Source organism: Cricetulus griseus, chromosome 4 (genome assembly GCF_003668045.3).
Source record: "Cricetulus griseus strain 17A/GY chromosome 4, alternate assembly CriGri-PICRH-1.0, whole genome shotgun sequence".
Taxonomy (NCBI): Eukaryota; Metazoa; Chordata; class Mammalia; order Rodentia; family Cricetidae; genus Cricetulus; species Cricetulus griseus.
In genome coordinates this window covers 216,903,042-216,919,899 of record NC_048597.1, presented here as the reverse complement: position 1 = coordinate 216,919,899, position 16,858 = coordinate 216,903,042, and the positions used below count along the sequence as shown (strand labels likewise).

General features: G+C 41.4%; 1 protein-coding gene across 1 annotated transcript in view; it reads right to left on the bottom strand.

Annotated features, from left to right (window-relative positions):
- Positions 1-16,858, bottom strand: part of Prkar2a (protein kinase cAMP-dependent type II regulatory subunit alpha) — a 56,846-nt gene that overhangs the window by 4,313 nt on the left and 35,675 nt on the right. The window contains exons 5-10 of the mRNA XM_027414595.2: positions 14,696-14,802; positions 11,328-11,481; positions 10,076-10,177; positions 9,865-9,939; positions 3,690-3,755; positions 218-359 (exon numbers count right to left, since the gene is read on the bottom strand). Of these exons, the coding sequence (XP_027270396.1) occupies positions 218-359; positions 3,690-3,755; positions 9,865-9,939; positions 10,076-10,177; positions 11,328-11,481; positions 14,696-14,802 (646 nt within the window). The remainder of the gene's footprint in view (positions 1-217; positions 360-3,689; positions 3,756-9,864; positions 9,940-10,075; positions 10,178-11,327; positions 11,482-14,695; positions 14,803-16,858) is intronic.

Here is a 16,858-nt window from a genome sequence, read left to right as displayed (position 1 = left end):
CTATCCTCTCTTCTTCCCAGCCAGTTAGTTCCCTTCCGATTCTTCTAATTTCATGTCGTTTTTGTGGGGGAGAGGGAAGAAAGTTTAATTAGGATTGTGTCATGGGCAATTTATCAGTGGCTACCCTATGAAGACAATCTCTCTCTCCCCCAGCAACTATTAACAGTCTAAGGTTGGGGGGGGGGCTTGTTAGCACCTCACAAAGAACTTTTCTTACCTAAGCATTTGACTTCTCCAACTGCATAGGCAGAAGCAGCTCTGGGTTTGTTGGTGACCAGTGCAAGCTCTCCGAAGTACTGTCCCTTATGGCAATGGGCAATCTCAACCTCCTGGCTCCCACCATCCTTGTTCGTTTTAGTCTACAACAGGCAAAGAATAAGATTCGGGCTGATTCTAAGATCACAGCTGGGCATGTCCAGTTACACACGTCAAATTCATTACTCACAAAGTTCAACAAAGTTACTGAGGAATTTGCTTTGTAGAAACTCTTAACTATATTATCCTGTAAATCAACAGACAGATCTCTGGGGCCTGGTACAGCTGAAGAGCTGTTTTACTTGGAGCTCCACCTAAGCCCTAACACATTTCAGATAATGGCTAAGCATGAGCCAGTCAATTCCAGCATTTTCAGTGGAGATTACAACTTCTGGGAGATGTGACTGGAGCACAGTTTGAACACAAGGTCTGCTGCTAATTCTTCCTAATAATGAACTCTTCTTTTAGTGATGAGCCCAAGCTCAAGGCTATGTGGTGGATCAAGACTATCTCGTGTTGTTCTTCACAGTGATATTTCTTTTAAAGCACTATGTGCGCTTACACTAGTGCTGCACCTCCATTCTTTTTTTTTTTTTTTTTTTTTTTTTTGAGACAGGGTTTCTCTGTGTAGCTTTGGAGCTTATCCTAGAAATTGCTCGGGAGACCAGGATGGCCTTGAACTCAGAGATCCACCTGCCTCTGCCACCAATGCTCAGCTGCACCTCCATTCTTAAGAAGTTAACTATATCCTGCCAGGCATTGGCAGCACACACCTTTAATACCAGCACTCAGGAGGCAGAGGCAGGTGGATCTCTGTGAGTTCGAGATCAGCCTGGTCTACAGAGCAAGATCCAGGACAGCCTCTTTCCATACAGAGAAACTCTGTCTCAAAAAACCAAAAAAAAAAAAAAGAAAAGAAAAGAAAGAAGAAGGAGGAGGAGGAGGAGGAGGAGGAGGAGGAGGAGGAGGAGGAGAAGAAGAAGAAGAAGAAGAAGAAGAAGAAGAAGAAGAAGAAGAAGAAGAAGAAATAGTAGTAGTAAACTACATCCTTTAAACATATGTGCTATGGTGTATTTATTTACTACCCTGGGTTTCATATTTCTTACAAATTCAGCTACGAAGTAAGGCAGTAACAACAAATGATGAGAATCATTCTCTAAGAACCACTGATGTTATAGACAGAAAGAGAATTGCCCCCATTCCACCTCTCCACTCACTTCTGTTTTTGAGATAAAGAGTCTCACTTTGTAGCTCTGGCTAGCCTGGAACTAGTTAGGAAGACCAGGCTGAGCCTGCCTCTGCCTCTTGAGTGCTGGGATGACAGGTGTGCTACCGTGCCTGACTAATCCTTTGCTTTGTTTTTTTATTTATTTTAAAATTTTTGTTTATTTATATTTTATATGTGAGTGTTCTACTTGTATATCTTCAGGCCAGAAGAAGGCATCAGATCCTATTATAGATGATTCTGAAACATCATGTGGGTGCTGGGAATTGAACTCAGGACCTCTGGAAGAGCAGTCAGTGCCCTTAATCACTGAGCCATTTCTCCAGCCCCCTTTGTTTTTAAAGATATTTTTACCCAGCTTTTGAAAATATTTCATTTTCTTATTGGGCGCGTGTGTGTGCACGCGCGCGGGTGCGCCATGTAGGTGCAGATGCCTACAGAGTCCAGAAGAGGGTGCTAGCTCTCGTGGAGTTGCAGTTACAGGAAGCTATGAGCCATCCCAATCAATGTAGGTTCTGAGGATGGAACTTGGATTCTCTGGAAAATCAGCATATGCTCTTTAAGTGCTGAGCCACCTCTCTAGCCCCTTAGAGGGTGTGTGTTGTGCATGTGTTTACTTCCTGATTGTATTTGTATATGTGTGAACCTGTTGGCCTTCCACCATGTGGGTCAAACTCAGGCTGCTAAGTCATCTCAACAGCCAGACAACTTTATTATGTATGTGGTGTTCCTCCTGCATGATGCCTGCACAGTAGAAGGCAGCATCAGATCTCATTGCAGATGGTTTTGAGCCAACATGTGGTTGGTGGGAATTGAACTCAGGACTCTGGAAGAGCAGTCAGTGCTCTTAACCTCTGAGCCATCTCTCCAGCTCCTGACAGCTCGATTTTAAATTAAGAATCAAGATATCATTTAGACAGCAATAAATGCAAATAGCTTGGTTTTCACCTTTTTTAATTGTTAAGAAAATTTACTTTGTACACTGCCAACAGCTTAAACCTTTACTAAGTACATCTTGCAATGGATTTTATATGAGATTATAATACATATATACATATATTTATATCCTACTATTTTAAAAAGTTCATATATAGTGGAAAATTACCAATACGGAGTCAGGTAGAAATATAAGGGTATTTAATAGGGAAAAGCCTTATTTACAGAGCAACCTAGCCAGCCGGCATGGCAGCAGTCTGTACAGCAAGCTAAAAAGGTGAAACTGAAAGCGAAACCCAGCTAACTGAAACTCTTACTCTATGTCACCCTGACCATGCCCTCGCAGGCGTGGCTACAGGTTCCCCTACATTTATATTCTTAAAAGAAATGGGGGCTGGAGAGATGGCTCAGTGGTTAAGAGCACTGACTGCTCTTCCAGAGGTCCTGAGTTCAATTCCCAGCACCCACATGGTGGCTCGAAATCATTTACAATGAGATCTGTTGCCCTCTTCTAGCCTGCAGTCATACATGCAGGTAGAACACTGCATACATAATAAATAAATAAATCTTAAAAAAAAGAAATGGATTTACTGCTAAGAATTATTCCTCCCAGTTGGGAATGAGCTCAGCTGCTGGAATGCTTTCTTAGAATTCATGGAGCACTTGGTTTTATCCCTGACACCAGATAAAACTGGGCATGGTGGCACATGCCTAGAATCATAAGCTTATGCCTATACATGCCTATAACCATAAGGGAGGTGGAGTCAAGGGATCACAAGTTCAAAGTCACCCTGGGTTATATACATAGTTCAGTTTGAAGTCAGCCTGGAGTCTTTAAAACCATCTCAAAAAAAAAAAAAAAAAAAAAAAAAAAGCAAAGCAAAGCATTGCATTCTTCCCACCTACAGGACATCAATCATCAACACCACAGATGCCACAGCAGGAATGTAATGGAAACTCCCTCTGACAGTGTTCTAGAAACAGGATGTTCTTTACATCCAACCTCATACATACATACATACCTGTTACACAATGTTCCTGTATTAGTGTTTTTATATTTTTATATTTTCCTCATTTATAGGCCAATATCCCTCATCTCACTAATTATATGATGGAGGCAAAAATCAGGATTAGAGAAAATATACTAAATCTTTATTAGTGGTAGTCACATGCCTCATAGAACAACAATGGCTTGAGACTCTAAACGCAGGTCACACTGTATAAGGTCAACATTTACTGTGAGGACACCTGGCACAGCACCACCCAAACTCACCTTGCTTTTAATCAAGATGCTCACTTCCCCGGACTCTATAATATAAAAGCTGTCGGCCTTTTCACCCTGAAAAAGAGGAACTTGGGTCAGAGTTACACATAGCATCGAAGACTGTCAGCATTGAACAACCTCAGGTCTCCATCTCCAACTCTATAAGCAGATCAATGGCTAACAAACTCATAACAAACAGATCATTAAGGACATTACCCAACGATAACTGACACATGTCCAGGAATATGGCCAGGTCACCAACTACACAGCATTGCTGTTCTGATTGGTTATGCTGGTGTGCTGAAACACATTCCAGGGACCAGTAAACAAGAATACTGCAAATAGCATCAAGGTAAGTCTTGGAGTGCAAGGCTGTGGTGGTTTGAATGTAACTGGTCCCATAAGCTCATAGAGAGTGGCACTATTGGGAGTTTGGCCTTGTTGAAGGAAGTGTATCACTGTGGAGGCCAGCTTTGAGGACTCTTTTGCTTAAGTGTCACAGACTATTTCCTGTTGCTTGCAAGATGTAGGACTCTCAGCTACTTTGCCAGTACCATGTCTGCCTGTATATCGCCATGCTCCTTGACATGATGTTAAGGGACTGAACCTTTGAACTGTATGTAAGTGAGCCACCCCAATTAAATGTTTTCCTTTGTAAGAGTTGCAGTGGTCATGGTATCTCTTCACAGCAACACAACACATACTAAAACAGAGGTCAAGGAATAATCTTGATCAACAAACACAATCCTTAAGAAGAGACCGTGGAGGAAGCTCAAGCATTGCAAGCCAAACGCAATGACTGGAGTTCAATCCTCAGAACCTGTACCTGAGGTAGGAGGAGCTAGGTGTGGTGGTACACACTTGAAAGCTCTGTGTTGGCAAGGCAGACACAGGCAGATCCCTGAGGCTTGCTAGCCAGCCACCCTAGCCTACTTAGCAAGCTCCAGGCCAGTGAGAGGCCTTGATTTTATTGTTTGCTTATTTTTCTGTTTGTTTTGTTTTTAATTTTTTGAGACAGGTTTCTCTATGTAGCCGTGAATGTCCCGAACTTGCTTTGTAGAGCCCAGGCTTGCCTCGAACTCAGGGATCTGCCTGCCTCTGCCTTCTGAGTGTTGGGATTAAAGGCATGTCTCACCACATCCAGGGAGACTTGGGTGTTTTTTGTTGTTTTTTTTCTTTTATTTTTTTCTTTAAAGAAGACTGTGCATGAGGAATGACACTTGAGATTGTATATACACAAAGAGCCGAAGTTATCCATCTGTCTGCCCAAATACAGAGTCAAGGTTGTCTGTCCATATACACAAAGAAGACAGCATAGATATATCTGGACAGCTCTGCCTTGATGCAGTAGATGCTTTGATGCCATCTTTCTAAGCTTAGGTTTCCCTTTGCTGGCTAAACAAACCATTCAGGTAATTCAACAAATGTTCTCACTGTGTGCAGGCAATGACCCAGGAACATGAGGGATTCTATCAGTGGATAAAACAAACTAACCAAGAAATATGATAATCAGTAAATTATACAGTTTTGTTGGAGGATGGCAAGTACTATAGGAAAAGAACAGAACAGAGACCATGGGCTCTCAAATGCTGATAAGAGGGACTAGCTACTGTGTACCACAGGCCTTAAGTAAATAGTGAAATCTGAAAGGAAGTGAAACTCAGGCAAGCAGAAAGGGGAGAAGAGCTTTGGGCTTATTTCACTTTCTCATCCCTCACAATGAACTTTCAAAACAAACCATGGATAATTGATAGGAACTGTGAGCTATCAGTTGCTTGTTGTTTGGAGACCAGTCTGGCTACATAGGTCTGGCTGGCCTGGAACTCAGTGCATAAGCCAGGTTAGTCTCAAACTCTCATCAACCCTCTGTCCTCTGCCTCCACAGTGCACTGCTACATACTCGGCCTGGTGTGGATTGGACAGACTTCCTAAACACTTCAAACCCCAAACTTGACAACACAGTTGAGGATAACTTGCCTGAGGCAATCTAGTCCCTGGCTGGGCATGATGGCTCAGGCCTATAATCAGCACTCAGATAGCCGAGGCAGAAGAATTGCTGTGAGTTTGAGGCCAGCTTAGATAAAAACCTTGTCAAAAATCTAAAAAAGAGTTTGTATTACAGTTTGGATGTAAATGTCTCCCAAAGGCTCACATGTTTGAACACTTGGTCCCCAACTGATGACACATTCTTGGGAAGTTACTGATCCTTTGGAGTGTGTGGCCTACCTTCGTCACTAGGAGTGGGCCTGTGAGAGCTACAGTCCAGCCTTGCTCTGCCTCTGTTTCTTCATTAGTGTCTTTACTTGAGGGAACAGTTACCACAGACGGACTAGCATCTTCCGCAGTGATGAACTGACAGCCCCTGAAACTGTGAGCCAGAATCAACCTTCTTTCCCTCTCTTCAGGAAGTTGCTTCCATCAGAAATTTCACCACAGAGATGAGCAAGAGAACTGACAAGCCTCTGGCGAGTCTGATCAAAGAGGCACATGATTATAAGGAAGGAAAGAGGACACCCTTCTGCAGACATGCTTCTGGGATTCAGATAATAACGTGAGATGAGAGAGACAAGCTCCTAGGGACGGGCCACCACACCCAGCCTCACTGGCTAGCATTCCCTTGTGTTTATTTTCCTGAGGCAGGGTTTCTCTGTGTAGCCCTGCCTGTCCTGGAACTCACTCTGTAGACCAGACTGACCTCAAGCTCAGACTACACCTGCCTCTGCCTCTGGATTAAAGGCGTGCACCACTGTCTGGCTCTGGTTGGCATTTTTTTTTTTTTTAAGATTTTATTTATTTATTATGCATACAGTCTATACAGTCTTCTGCCTGCATGCCAGCAGAGGGCACCAGATCTCATTCAAGGTGGTTGTGAGCCACCATGTGGTTGCTGGGAATTGAACTCAGGACTTCTGGAAAAATAGTCAGTGCTCTTAGTTGCTGAGCCCTCTCTCCAGCCCCTCTGGCTGGCATTTTTATGCAGACAGCATGCCATGCACGGTGGTGCAGATGTGCAGTAATATGGAGAATGGTTTTGCTATGCTTTAAACAGAGCAAATGTGTTTTTCAATGTATACAACTTCTTGCCTTAATAAGTATATAAATGTAAGCAAACCTTTGCTTTATAAACAACAAAGTAAACATGAACATTTCATGGAGTTTGTATTTTGTATATTCAAAGCAAATATTGAGTTTTAAATAACCCTGTGAAACAGAAGTTGCATTTACTTTTCAGGGCCCAGCTCAACTGATACTTCCTCTATGAAATAGCATGGTTTAATTACTTCCTTTTCTATACTGACTTTTATCATATGCATCATCACATCACAGTGCTCATTACTTCAGTCTTGTTTACCCTAATCTTAAATTACATGAGGGAACCTAGAAAGCACAGCCATTGAGAGACGTACCATGGAACAAACCCCTAAAACTATTTACATGTAACTAAAATACAAACACAGCAGACAGAGAAAATTATTACATAATACTTTTAAAAGACATTTTGGTCAGGGGATGGTAGTGCACACCTTTAATCCAAGCACTCAGGAAGCAGGGATAGGCAGATCTCTGTGAGTTCCAGTTCAGCCTGGTCTACAAAACAAGTTCCAGAATAGACTCCAAAGCTACACAGAGAATCCCTGTCTTGAAAAACCAAGAAATTCAAAACACAAACAAACAAAATAAAACAAAAAAGCAGGGTGGTGGTAGACCAAGTCTTTAATCCCAGCATTTGGGAGGCAGAGGCAGGTGGATCTCAGTAAGTTTGAGGCCAGCCTGGTCTACACATTGAGTTCCTGGACAGCCAGGGCTGCCACATAGAGAAACCCTGTCTCAAACAAACAAAAAAAAAAGAAAGAAAGAAAGAAAGAAAAAAAAAAAAACCAAAAAACAAGAAATTGCTATGTACTGAGAGTGGCCCTGAACTCCTGACCTACCTGCCTCCACTTACTACGTGCTAGGATTCTAGGCATGGATCACTGTCTGCCACTTTGCAGTCTTTCTTCAATTATAAAGGTCCAGTTCACTGTACAGTGATCATACATTATCCAAAAAGACACACACACACACACACACACACACACACACACACACACACACGACATCTCATAGATCTGATTATCATTGAATGCGGAGGATTCTGGTATCACATCATTGAGAGGTTGCTTTTGTGTCAGCAGAGACAACAGAGAGTGTAAGCTCCCAGTGTTCTCTAGTTTCTAATACAGATTAATATGGTCAAAAGAAAATGACATCCAATAGAAGCCCACCCCCAAAATGAATGGAAGTCTGAGCCTGGTGGCACATGTCTTCAGTCACAGTGACTCAGGAGGCTTCCGAGTTTAGGACAGCTTGATAATACTCTGTCTCAGGATAAAAAGGCTGAGGATGCAGTGGCAGAAGACTTGATTAGTGGTGACTACAATTCCTGTTACTTCAAGGGAAAAGGGTAGCAAGATATATCCATGTACTGAGGAGATGGACACCAAGAACTTCAGAGGTTGATGGGGGAAATACTTCTGTATATGTTTATCTTATTGATTGTTAAATAAAATACTGTTTGGCCAATGAAACGGCAAGTTAGGCAGGACTAGGAGTCAAAGAGGATTCTGGGAAATGTAGTAGAGAAGTGCTGATCCAGGCAGGAAGTGACATAGCAAGGAGACTCATATTTAAGTGAAGGAGAAACAGGAAGGGCCCTCTTTTCCCCTTCTTCCTCCAGCGGCAGGATGTGAGCCACTGGCAAGGAGGGATGCCAATAAGGCGTCCGATAAGGTTAAGTCTTATAAAATATATAGGTTTATGATAATTAAGACTGAGCTAGCAGATGAGAATCCTAGTCATTGGCCAAGCAGCTTTGAACCTAATACAAGTTTCTGTGCATTCATTTGGGCCCTAACTCGGCATAAAGCTCACACGTGGCGGTGGGGCTCAGGCGGCATTTGGCAGAAAGATTTATCGTTAACAAGAGGTCTTTGTAGGAAGGACAACACAGCTTCCAACAATGGAAGACATGGACATTTTGGTTTTTATTTTATTTTTTATTTTATTAGTTCAAATTAGAACAAGCTTGCTTCAGATGACAATCCCTTCTCCTTCTTCCTCCCCTCCCCCCCAACATCCCACCTGCCCCTAGCCATCCCCCCTCCACTCCCCAGGCAGGGTAAGGCCCTCAAAAGGGGCTCCCCAAAGTCTACCACATCATCCTGGGCCAGGCCTAGGCCCTTCCCCATGTGTCCAGGTCAAGAAAGCATCCCTTCACAAGGGATGGGCTCTCAAAATCCCTTATTATTTTTTTAAGACTTTACATATTTAATATAGTGCATTACCCCTGTACAAATGGAAAAAAATTAAGCTCAACATTTCTAGACCAATATGGCTGTTAATTTTTGTACAATGCCAACTCAACACGGTAAACTGGGATACTTTTTTCCAAAGTTGACAGCACAGCTAAAGTTTCCAAAAATTCAAACTATATATGTATATAATTTGCATGTATATATGTATATAAATATTTGTATTTATATAAAAAGACCAATAATGGCAGTATGTTATGCATCAATAGCAGCAACATCTTTTCCAGGTTCTGGAGTCATTTGAACAAAATTGTAGAGACATCCAGCACTCTCAATTAAAAAAAAAAAAAAAAGTAAAAAACAAAATCCCAGAAAAACAGCACAGTTTTATTTATTTATTTTAGTTTTTCGAGACAGGGTTTTTCTGTATTGCTTTGTAGCCTGTCCTGGCACTCACTCTGTAGACCAGGCTGGCCTCAATTAAGAGATCCACCTGCCTCCTGAGTCCTGGGACTAAACATGTGCTCCACCAATGCCCGCCCCCCTTTTTTTGTTGTTGTTGTTTTTGAGATAGGGTATCTCTACATAGCCCTGGTCAGCCTGGAATTTTCTATGTAGACCAGACTGGCCTCAAACTCACAGAGCACTGCCTGTTTTTCCTTCCTCAGTACTAGGATTCAAGGTATGTGCCATCATGCCCAGCTAAGTCTTTGTTTCCTATTGGAGTCAGAGTAATACAATGTGGCCTGGGCTGGCCTTGAACTTGTGAACCTACTGCCTTGGCCTCTTAAGTGCTGGCACTGCAGGTGAGCATTGCCATGCTCCGCCCACAAGTGATGTGCCATTCCTTTAGATGACTCTCAGGAAAGCAGCAGTGTGAGCCCCAAACTCACCTGAGTGATTATTCGCTCTCCATCCTTATATACCTTTTCCCCGATCACATCCACAATCTTCATTCGTTCCGACATCTACAGAACATAGTTACACAGTGTAAGTAAAAAACCTTGATTGAATACCATTGTTACAGAACTCAGTATTATTTTAAAACCTAAGGGAAGTTTTAACAGCTTTCCTAAACCATACAGACTCTTATTCAAACTTTACCTCTAGTGATTTAAAGAGTGGCACAGATTCAATAAATGATTCAAACATCTTCCTCTTTTTGGCATTGTTTTTCACTATGATTCTTCTAAAAGTTAACCGGTCCTACAAGAAAAAAATAAAAAGGAAAATTCTAGTTCATGTCTGTGTAAGAGAGTATCTGTTTTAAATAGCTGAACCACAGTAGATACTTGAGACCTATGGAAGTCAGTGTATCAACAGAGTTTAATGATGCTGGAAGAAAAACACCTCTCACCTGTGCTAGGCAGAAGGCTCCAAACCTGTAGCTTGCTGTGTTTAATGAGTGCCACCTATGGGTCACACATAGAACACAAACTCCCATAAACACCTGGTGCTCATTCATAGTCATTATTCAATGCCAAAGACACCGTTCACAAAGGCAGAAGTAAGGGCAAATAATCAGGTTGTTTTTTTTCCCTCCAGGGGTATGAAACTGTAATGAGGAGACAACACAGAATATACAGGGCCCATGCCATAATAAATACTTAGGAGGCAGAAGCAGGAAAACCATAAATTCAAGACTGCTCTGGGCTATGTGGTGAGTTCTGGGCCAGCCTGGATGACAGTGAGACCCTATTTCAAATAAAAACAAAACAAAACAAAAGCAGGGTGTTGGTGGCACACGTCTTTAATCCCAGCACTCGGGAGGCAGAGGCAGGCAGATTTCTGTGAGTTCAAAGCCAGCCTGGTCTGCAGAGCGAGATCCAGGACAGGCTCCAAAGCAATACAGAGAAACCCTGTCTTGAAAAACCAATAAATAAATAAATAAATAAACAAATAAATAAATAAAAATTCCGTTTCCCTGAATATAGTCATTAGCATTCCTGATGAACTAAGTCTATTTGGATATGCGTGTAGACAAGTGATGACTGAATACAAGTAAATTGCTATTGATACAACCAGAGATGGAAAATGCTAACTAGCAAAGGGTTTCATAACCACCATTGCTACTGCTGCTCCTTGTCTTCCTCCTCTTTCGTACATGCATATTACTGATAGGGTCTCACTCTATAGTCCTCTTGGACTACTTAACACAGAGTTATCTCTTTCTGTTTAGTAAAGATAAGCAAAGATGTATCAAGAGCTCTGTCACTACAAGGTTAAATCACTGATGTTTCTGTAACTTAGAGGAAAGTGGAAAAGCACATTGACATGAGGCCTTTCATAGCATGCGTCTCAGATAACTGGCGGCTATACAGACAGTTCACACTATAGCATGCATCCTCTCACTCACCAGTCCCCAAAGGGCGCCTTCTGAGGTGGCAACAATGGTAGCAGCTCTCGGGGTATTGTACATCAGAGCTAGTTCTCCAAAACTGCCATGGTTGTCATACTGACCAACAGAACGTGTTTGATTATCCTTTGTTACTAAAATGTCATAGGTTCCCCTAGAAGAATGACAAAAAATAGTTAATTACTTCTGATAAACTTAAGAAGTGACTGATACATGTAAAACATAATGTGGGAGGCAGAGCTGGGGACATAGTTCAGATGGCAGAGTTTTTGCCTAGCATGAAGGGGGCCCCACATTTTCTCCCACATCTAGATAAACCAGGCATAGTGGTGCATGTCTATAACTATAGCACTTAGTCAGGGGAAGGAGGATCAGAAATTCAAGATCACTCTCAACTACACAGTGAGTTCAAGGGCAGTCTAAGATACATAACAACCTGTCTCAAAAGGGGGGATAGCTGGGGCTGGAGAGATGGCTCAGAGGTTAAGAGCACTGTCTGCTCTTCCAGGGGTCCTGAGTTCAATTCCCAGCAACCACATGGTGGCTCACAACCATCCGTAATGAGATCTGGTGCCCTCTTCTGGTGTGCAGATAGACATGGAAGCAGAATGTTGTATACATAATAAATAAATAAAAATCTTAAAAAAAAGGGTTTTTAAAAAAGGGGGGGATAGCCAACATAATTTTGCTAAAATATACACATGATTTTTGCACTTGGTTTTGTTTTGAATTTTCTGTATATGGGTGTCTTGCCTACATGAATATTTGTGCACCATGTACATGCAGTGTCCAAAGAAGCCAGAAGAGGGCGCCCACTTCTTTGGAGTTGGAACTACAATGGTTGTGAGCTACCAGTTTTGGGACTCGAAACTGTACTCTACAGGAGGAGCAGCCCGTGCTCTTAACTGTTGAGCCATGGTATCTAGCCCTGCATTTAACTTTGTATTTTACAGCCTTGATAAACTGAATTAGTTCAGTAAGTGTTTTGTAGCACTCCTGTGGATTTTTCTTGCAGAGAAATTTTTTAAATTATTTTTTTATTAGTTCAAATTAGGAACAAGCTTGTTTCCCTCTCCCTCCCCTCATCCCCATTCCTACTTCCCCACCCTCTTGCAGAAAATTTTATTTCTTTTCTCATCCATATACACTTTCTTTACTTTTGCCTATTATACTGCCTGGGGCTTCCAGTAGAGAAACAGCCATGCTCAATGCACCACAAAAGCAAACAAACTTTCAGAATTTCTGTAAGACAACTAACTAAATGACATATTAACAAGTGACTCAGAGATCCTTCAAGGACTGGGGTGATGACTGAGTTGGAAAGTGCTTGCATGCTGGGTGATGGTGGTGTCATTAATCCCAGCACTAGGGAGGCAGAGGCAAATGATCTCTCTAAGTTTGAAGCTAGCCTGGTCTATAGACCAAGTTCTGGACAGCCAGGACTACACAACAACAAATAAAAGTTGTTGTCACAAACAAACAAATAAAAGTTAGTTGTGGAGGCCTGCACTTCTAATCCCAGCACCAGAAGTTCAATCTCTGAGACCCACATGGTAGAAGGAGAGACTTGATTCCAGCAAGATGTCCTGATGTCTATAGTGCACACACATATACACACAAAGCAAATTAATAAATGTAAAAAAAAAAACAAAATAATTAAAAAATTTTAATCATAAGCTAAATTTATAAGTTATTTTATAACAGGGCCTACACCTTGGCTGCAATGCATTGAAAATGTTCATTTCTGATTTAAAATTTGCTATCTGCCATAGAGAATGGCCTTATTTTTAGGAAACCCAGGTGGAGGTGCTCAGAGATACAGGGATATGATATCTGAAACTCTGTGTTGTTCTGAGACAGAGTCTCAGATGGCTTAGGCTGGCTTTGAAGTTGCTAAGTAGCTAATATCGATCTTGAACTCCTGAACTTCTCCCCTCCACATCCCTACTGCTGTGATTACAGAGATCTGTAGATGACCACGCCTAGCTTTCTGGAGCTTATTCTAAACAATCTGATGTGCTAAATATACCACAACTTTAATGTGGAGGGCTGGATTTACAAGAATTTTCTATACTATTTGTAATAGGTTTTGCTTTGTTTTAAATTTTGAAGTTACTTCAGAGGGAAAAAAGGGGGTTAGCGAGATGGATCAACGGTTAAAGGCACATAGTGCACTTCCAGAGGATCCAAGTTCAGATTCTAGCAACCTTGTCAGACAGCTTACAACAACCTTTTAACTCCAGCTCCAACGGATCTATCTGACGTCCTCTTCTGGCCTCTGTGGGCACTGTACTCAAATGTACAACCCCCCACTTGCCACAACGTTCCCACCCCATCACACATAAATAAAAATAATAACCTTTTTTTATGCATACAAACCTATGTAACTATGCATACACATGAATAAAACTAAATCTTGACACTCTGTGTAGCCCTGGCTGTTCTGGAACTCACTATGCAGACCAGGCTGGCCTTGAACTCACAAAGATCTGCCTGCCTCTGCTTCCTGAGTGCTCGGATTAAAGGTGTGAACCCCCCCCTCCATGTAGTTTAAAAAAAAAAAAAAAAACAACTTTTTTTTAATATTAAAGAATAATTGAAGATAATGGATATATGATAGCATTTTATTACCTTAGACTCCTTTTAGGACTGAGGAGTCAGAAGGAACCCTACTCTTCCTCAGAACAACACTATCAACTCAAGAGGCTAAGATGCATAAGCCAAGGACATAAACCCAACTTCACTTTTCCCAACATGGCTTAACACTTGGTGCAGAGTCAGAAAGTGTTGAGGGCATGCAGGTAAGGGGAGTATATTCATTTTTTAAAAATTTTACTTATTTATTATGTATACAGTCTTCTGCCTGCACGCCAGCAGAGGGCACCAGATTTCATTCAAGGTGGTTGTGAGCCACCATGTGGTTGCTGGGAATTGAACTCAGGACCTCTGGAAGAGCAGTCAGTTCTCTTAATCACTGAGCCATCTCTCCAGCCACCCCCCTTTTTTACATTCATTTTTTAAAGCAAGCTGAAAATCAAAGACACAAGACAATACACAGTCACAGATACTCTTGGGAAATAAATTCAATTGAACACTGGCAAATGGCACATTTACAAAACACATCGTGCCATTCTTTATCTAACTAGAAAAAAGATTTCCAACTACAAATGGTATTTCCCCAAATACTGGTTTTACTCAGGACTCAGGACAGCAGCAGACAGAGGCAGGTGTGACCCCTTGGAAGGCTTTGGGGAGCTTGTTTGCCCTGCACTAGACCTCTCTGGGCTGAAAATAGTATAGGTTGAGGCTTTTGTCCTGTATTAGGAATACAAGGAAGTGTAACCAAATAATTACAAAGCATCTCCTACCGTTCTATGACATAAAAGTTGTCTCCATCATCTCCTTGGTCAATGACATGCTCATCAGTTTTGACTAACTTTTCAAACATGGCATCGAGAACTTGAGAAAGCTGCTCCTAAGGTACACACAGAGAGAACAGATGGCTTTTACATTACTGAGAAAGCACAATGGTCAGCTGGGCATGGTGGTCCATGCCCTTAATCCCAGCAAAAAAACAAAATAAAACCAACAAAATACCCCACAAAGATTGTACTTATCCCAATTTTATGACTATATAATAAGGCTCTATACAAGATCACCACCAAAATTTAAACAGAAACCTAAGAGCTATCAGAAATAAGTTTTTTGTACTATTTTGCTTTGGATACCTTTAGCAGACAGCATAATTGCCAAACCTCTTTTTTGGTTTTTGTCAGGAACTGGAGAGATGGCTCAGAGGTTAAGAGTGCTGGCTGCTCTTCCAGAGGTCCTGAGTTCAATTCCCAGCAACCACATGGTGGCTCACAAACATCTGTAGTGAAATTCAGTGCACTCTTCTAAAATGTAGGCATACATACAAGCAGAACACTGTAAATAAAATAAGGGAAAAAGGAAGTACAGAGAACTAGGGATGTGGCTCCCTTGGTGGAATGTTTGCCTAGCAATCAAGAAGCCCTGGGTCTAACTTCCAGTGCTGAAATAAAAAATAAATAGCCCCTTTAATTCCAGCAATGGGGAGATAGAAACAGAAGGATCAGGAATTCAAGATTATCCAGGCAGAATTCAAGGCCAGACTCAGATATTTGTATGGGAATCTCGGCTAAAAAAAAAAAAAAAGAAAGAAAAAGAAAAGGAATGGGAGGAGCCTCAATATCAACATCCTTAGTCATCTGAGAAACGAAAACCTGTGTACACTGATGGTAGGAATGTAAATTAGTAGAGCCATTATGGAAAACAGTATGTGGGCTCCGCAGAAGACTAAAAATAGAACTGCATATGATCCAGCTATACCACTATTGGGTATTCATCACAAGGAAATGAAGTCAGCAGACAAAAAATACATATTCATTTTATGTTGCTATTCATAAAAGCCAAACTCTGAAATCAGCCTATACGCCCATCAGTATGTGAGAAGGAGAAGAAAATACGCTATCTACACAATGAGGTCAATAAAGAAAAATGAAATCATGTTGTTTGTAGGAAATGGATGGAAATGGACAGCATCATGTTAAATGAAGACAGACACATACAGGAGGACAGTGTTCATGTTTTCTCTTACATGTGAAAACCGAACGACAAAAAAGGAGAGTGTGAAAATGAAAGACTGGACTACGAGGAACAGAAAAGGAAAATAGGAGGAGGACAGGGAGGCTGGAACAAACATTACATATGTGGAAATGTCACAATGAAACCCATTAATTTTCATAAATTAACACGTGAAAAGGTTTTCAACAACTCACACAAGAACAGCATATAAATCACGGTTCCAACTTCCTCAGTCCCACCACAAGTGTCACCTACCTGGATGGCTCCAGTACACTATGTATACTGCTGTCACTTTCCTAAAGGTGTGGACATTAACAAGATTACCAAATCTAAAGAGCAGACAGCCTTGGAGATTGCCTGCAGAGCAGCACCTTAACCTCTGAGTAAGGGCAGCACAGCACTAACCTCTAAAAAGGGATAATTTCTATCTCAGTTTTTACGACTAAAGGAGGCACATCTAAGGAGAACATTTTACCATACAATGTTACTTTAGAAGTGGTATCTAATGGACAGATAATATAGCTTCACGTATGTATAACACATATAAATACATACTTACCAACACTATATGTCATAACCAGAAAGCAACTACATGAATAAATATAATAAAAAGGAAACAGCCGGGGCTGGAGAGATGGCTCAGAGGTTAAGAGTACTGGCTGCTCTTCTAGAAGACCTGAGTTCAATTCCTAGCACCCACACGGTGGCTCACAACCATCCATAATGAGATCTGGTGCCCTCTTCTGGCATGTAGGCATACATGCAAGCAGAACACTGTATACATGCCAAATAAATAAATCTTAAAAAAAAAAAAAAAAAAAAAAGAAACAACAGTACTAAATTTTGACTAAATTCTGGTCTCAGCCTTGAATTGGAGTCCATCTGTTAGACAGAAAGATTAATATTGGGGCAGGGAACACAAAAAA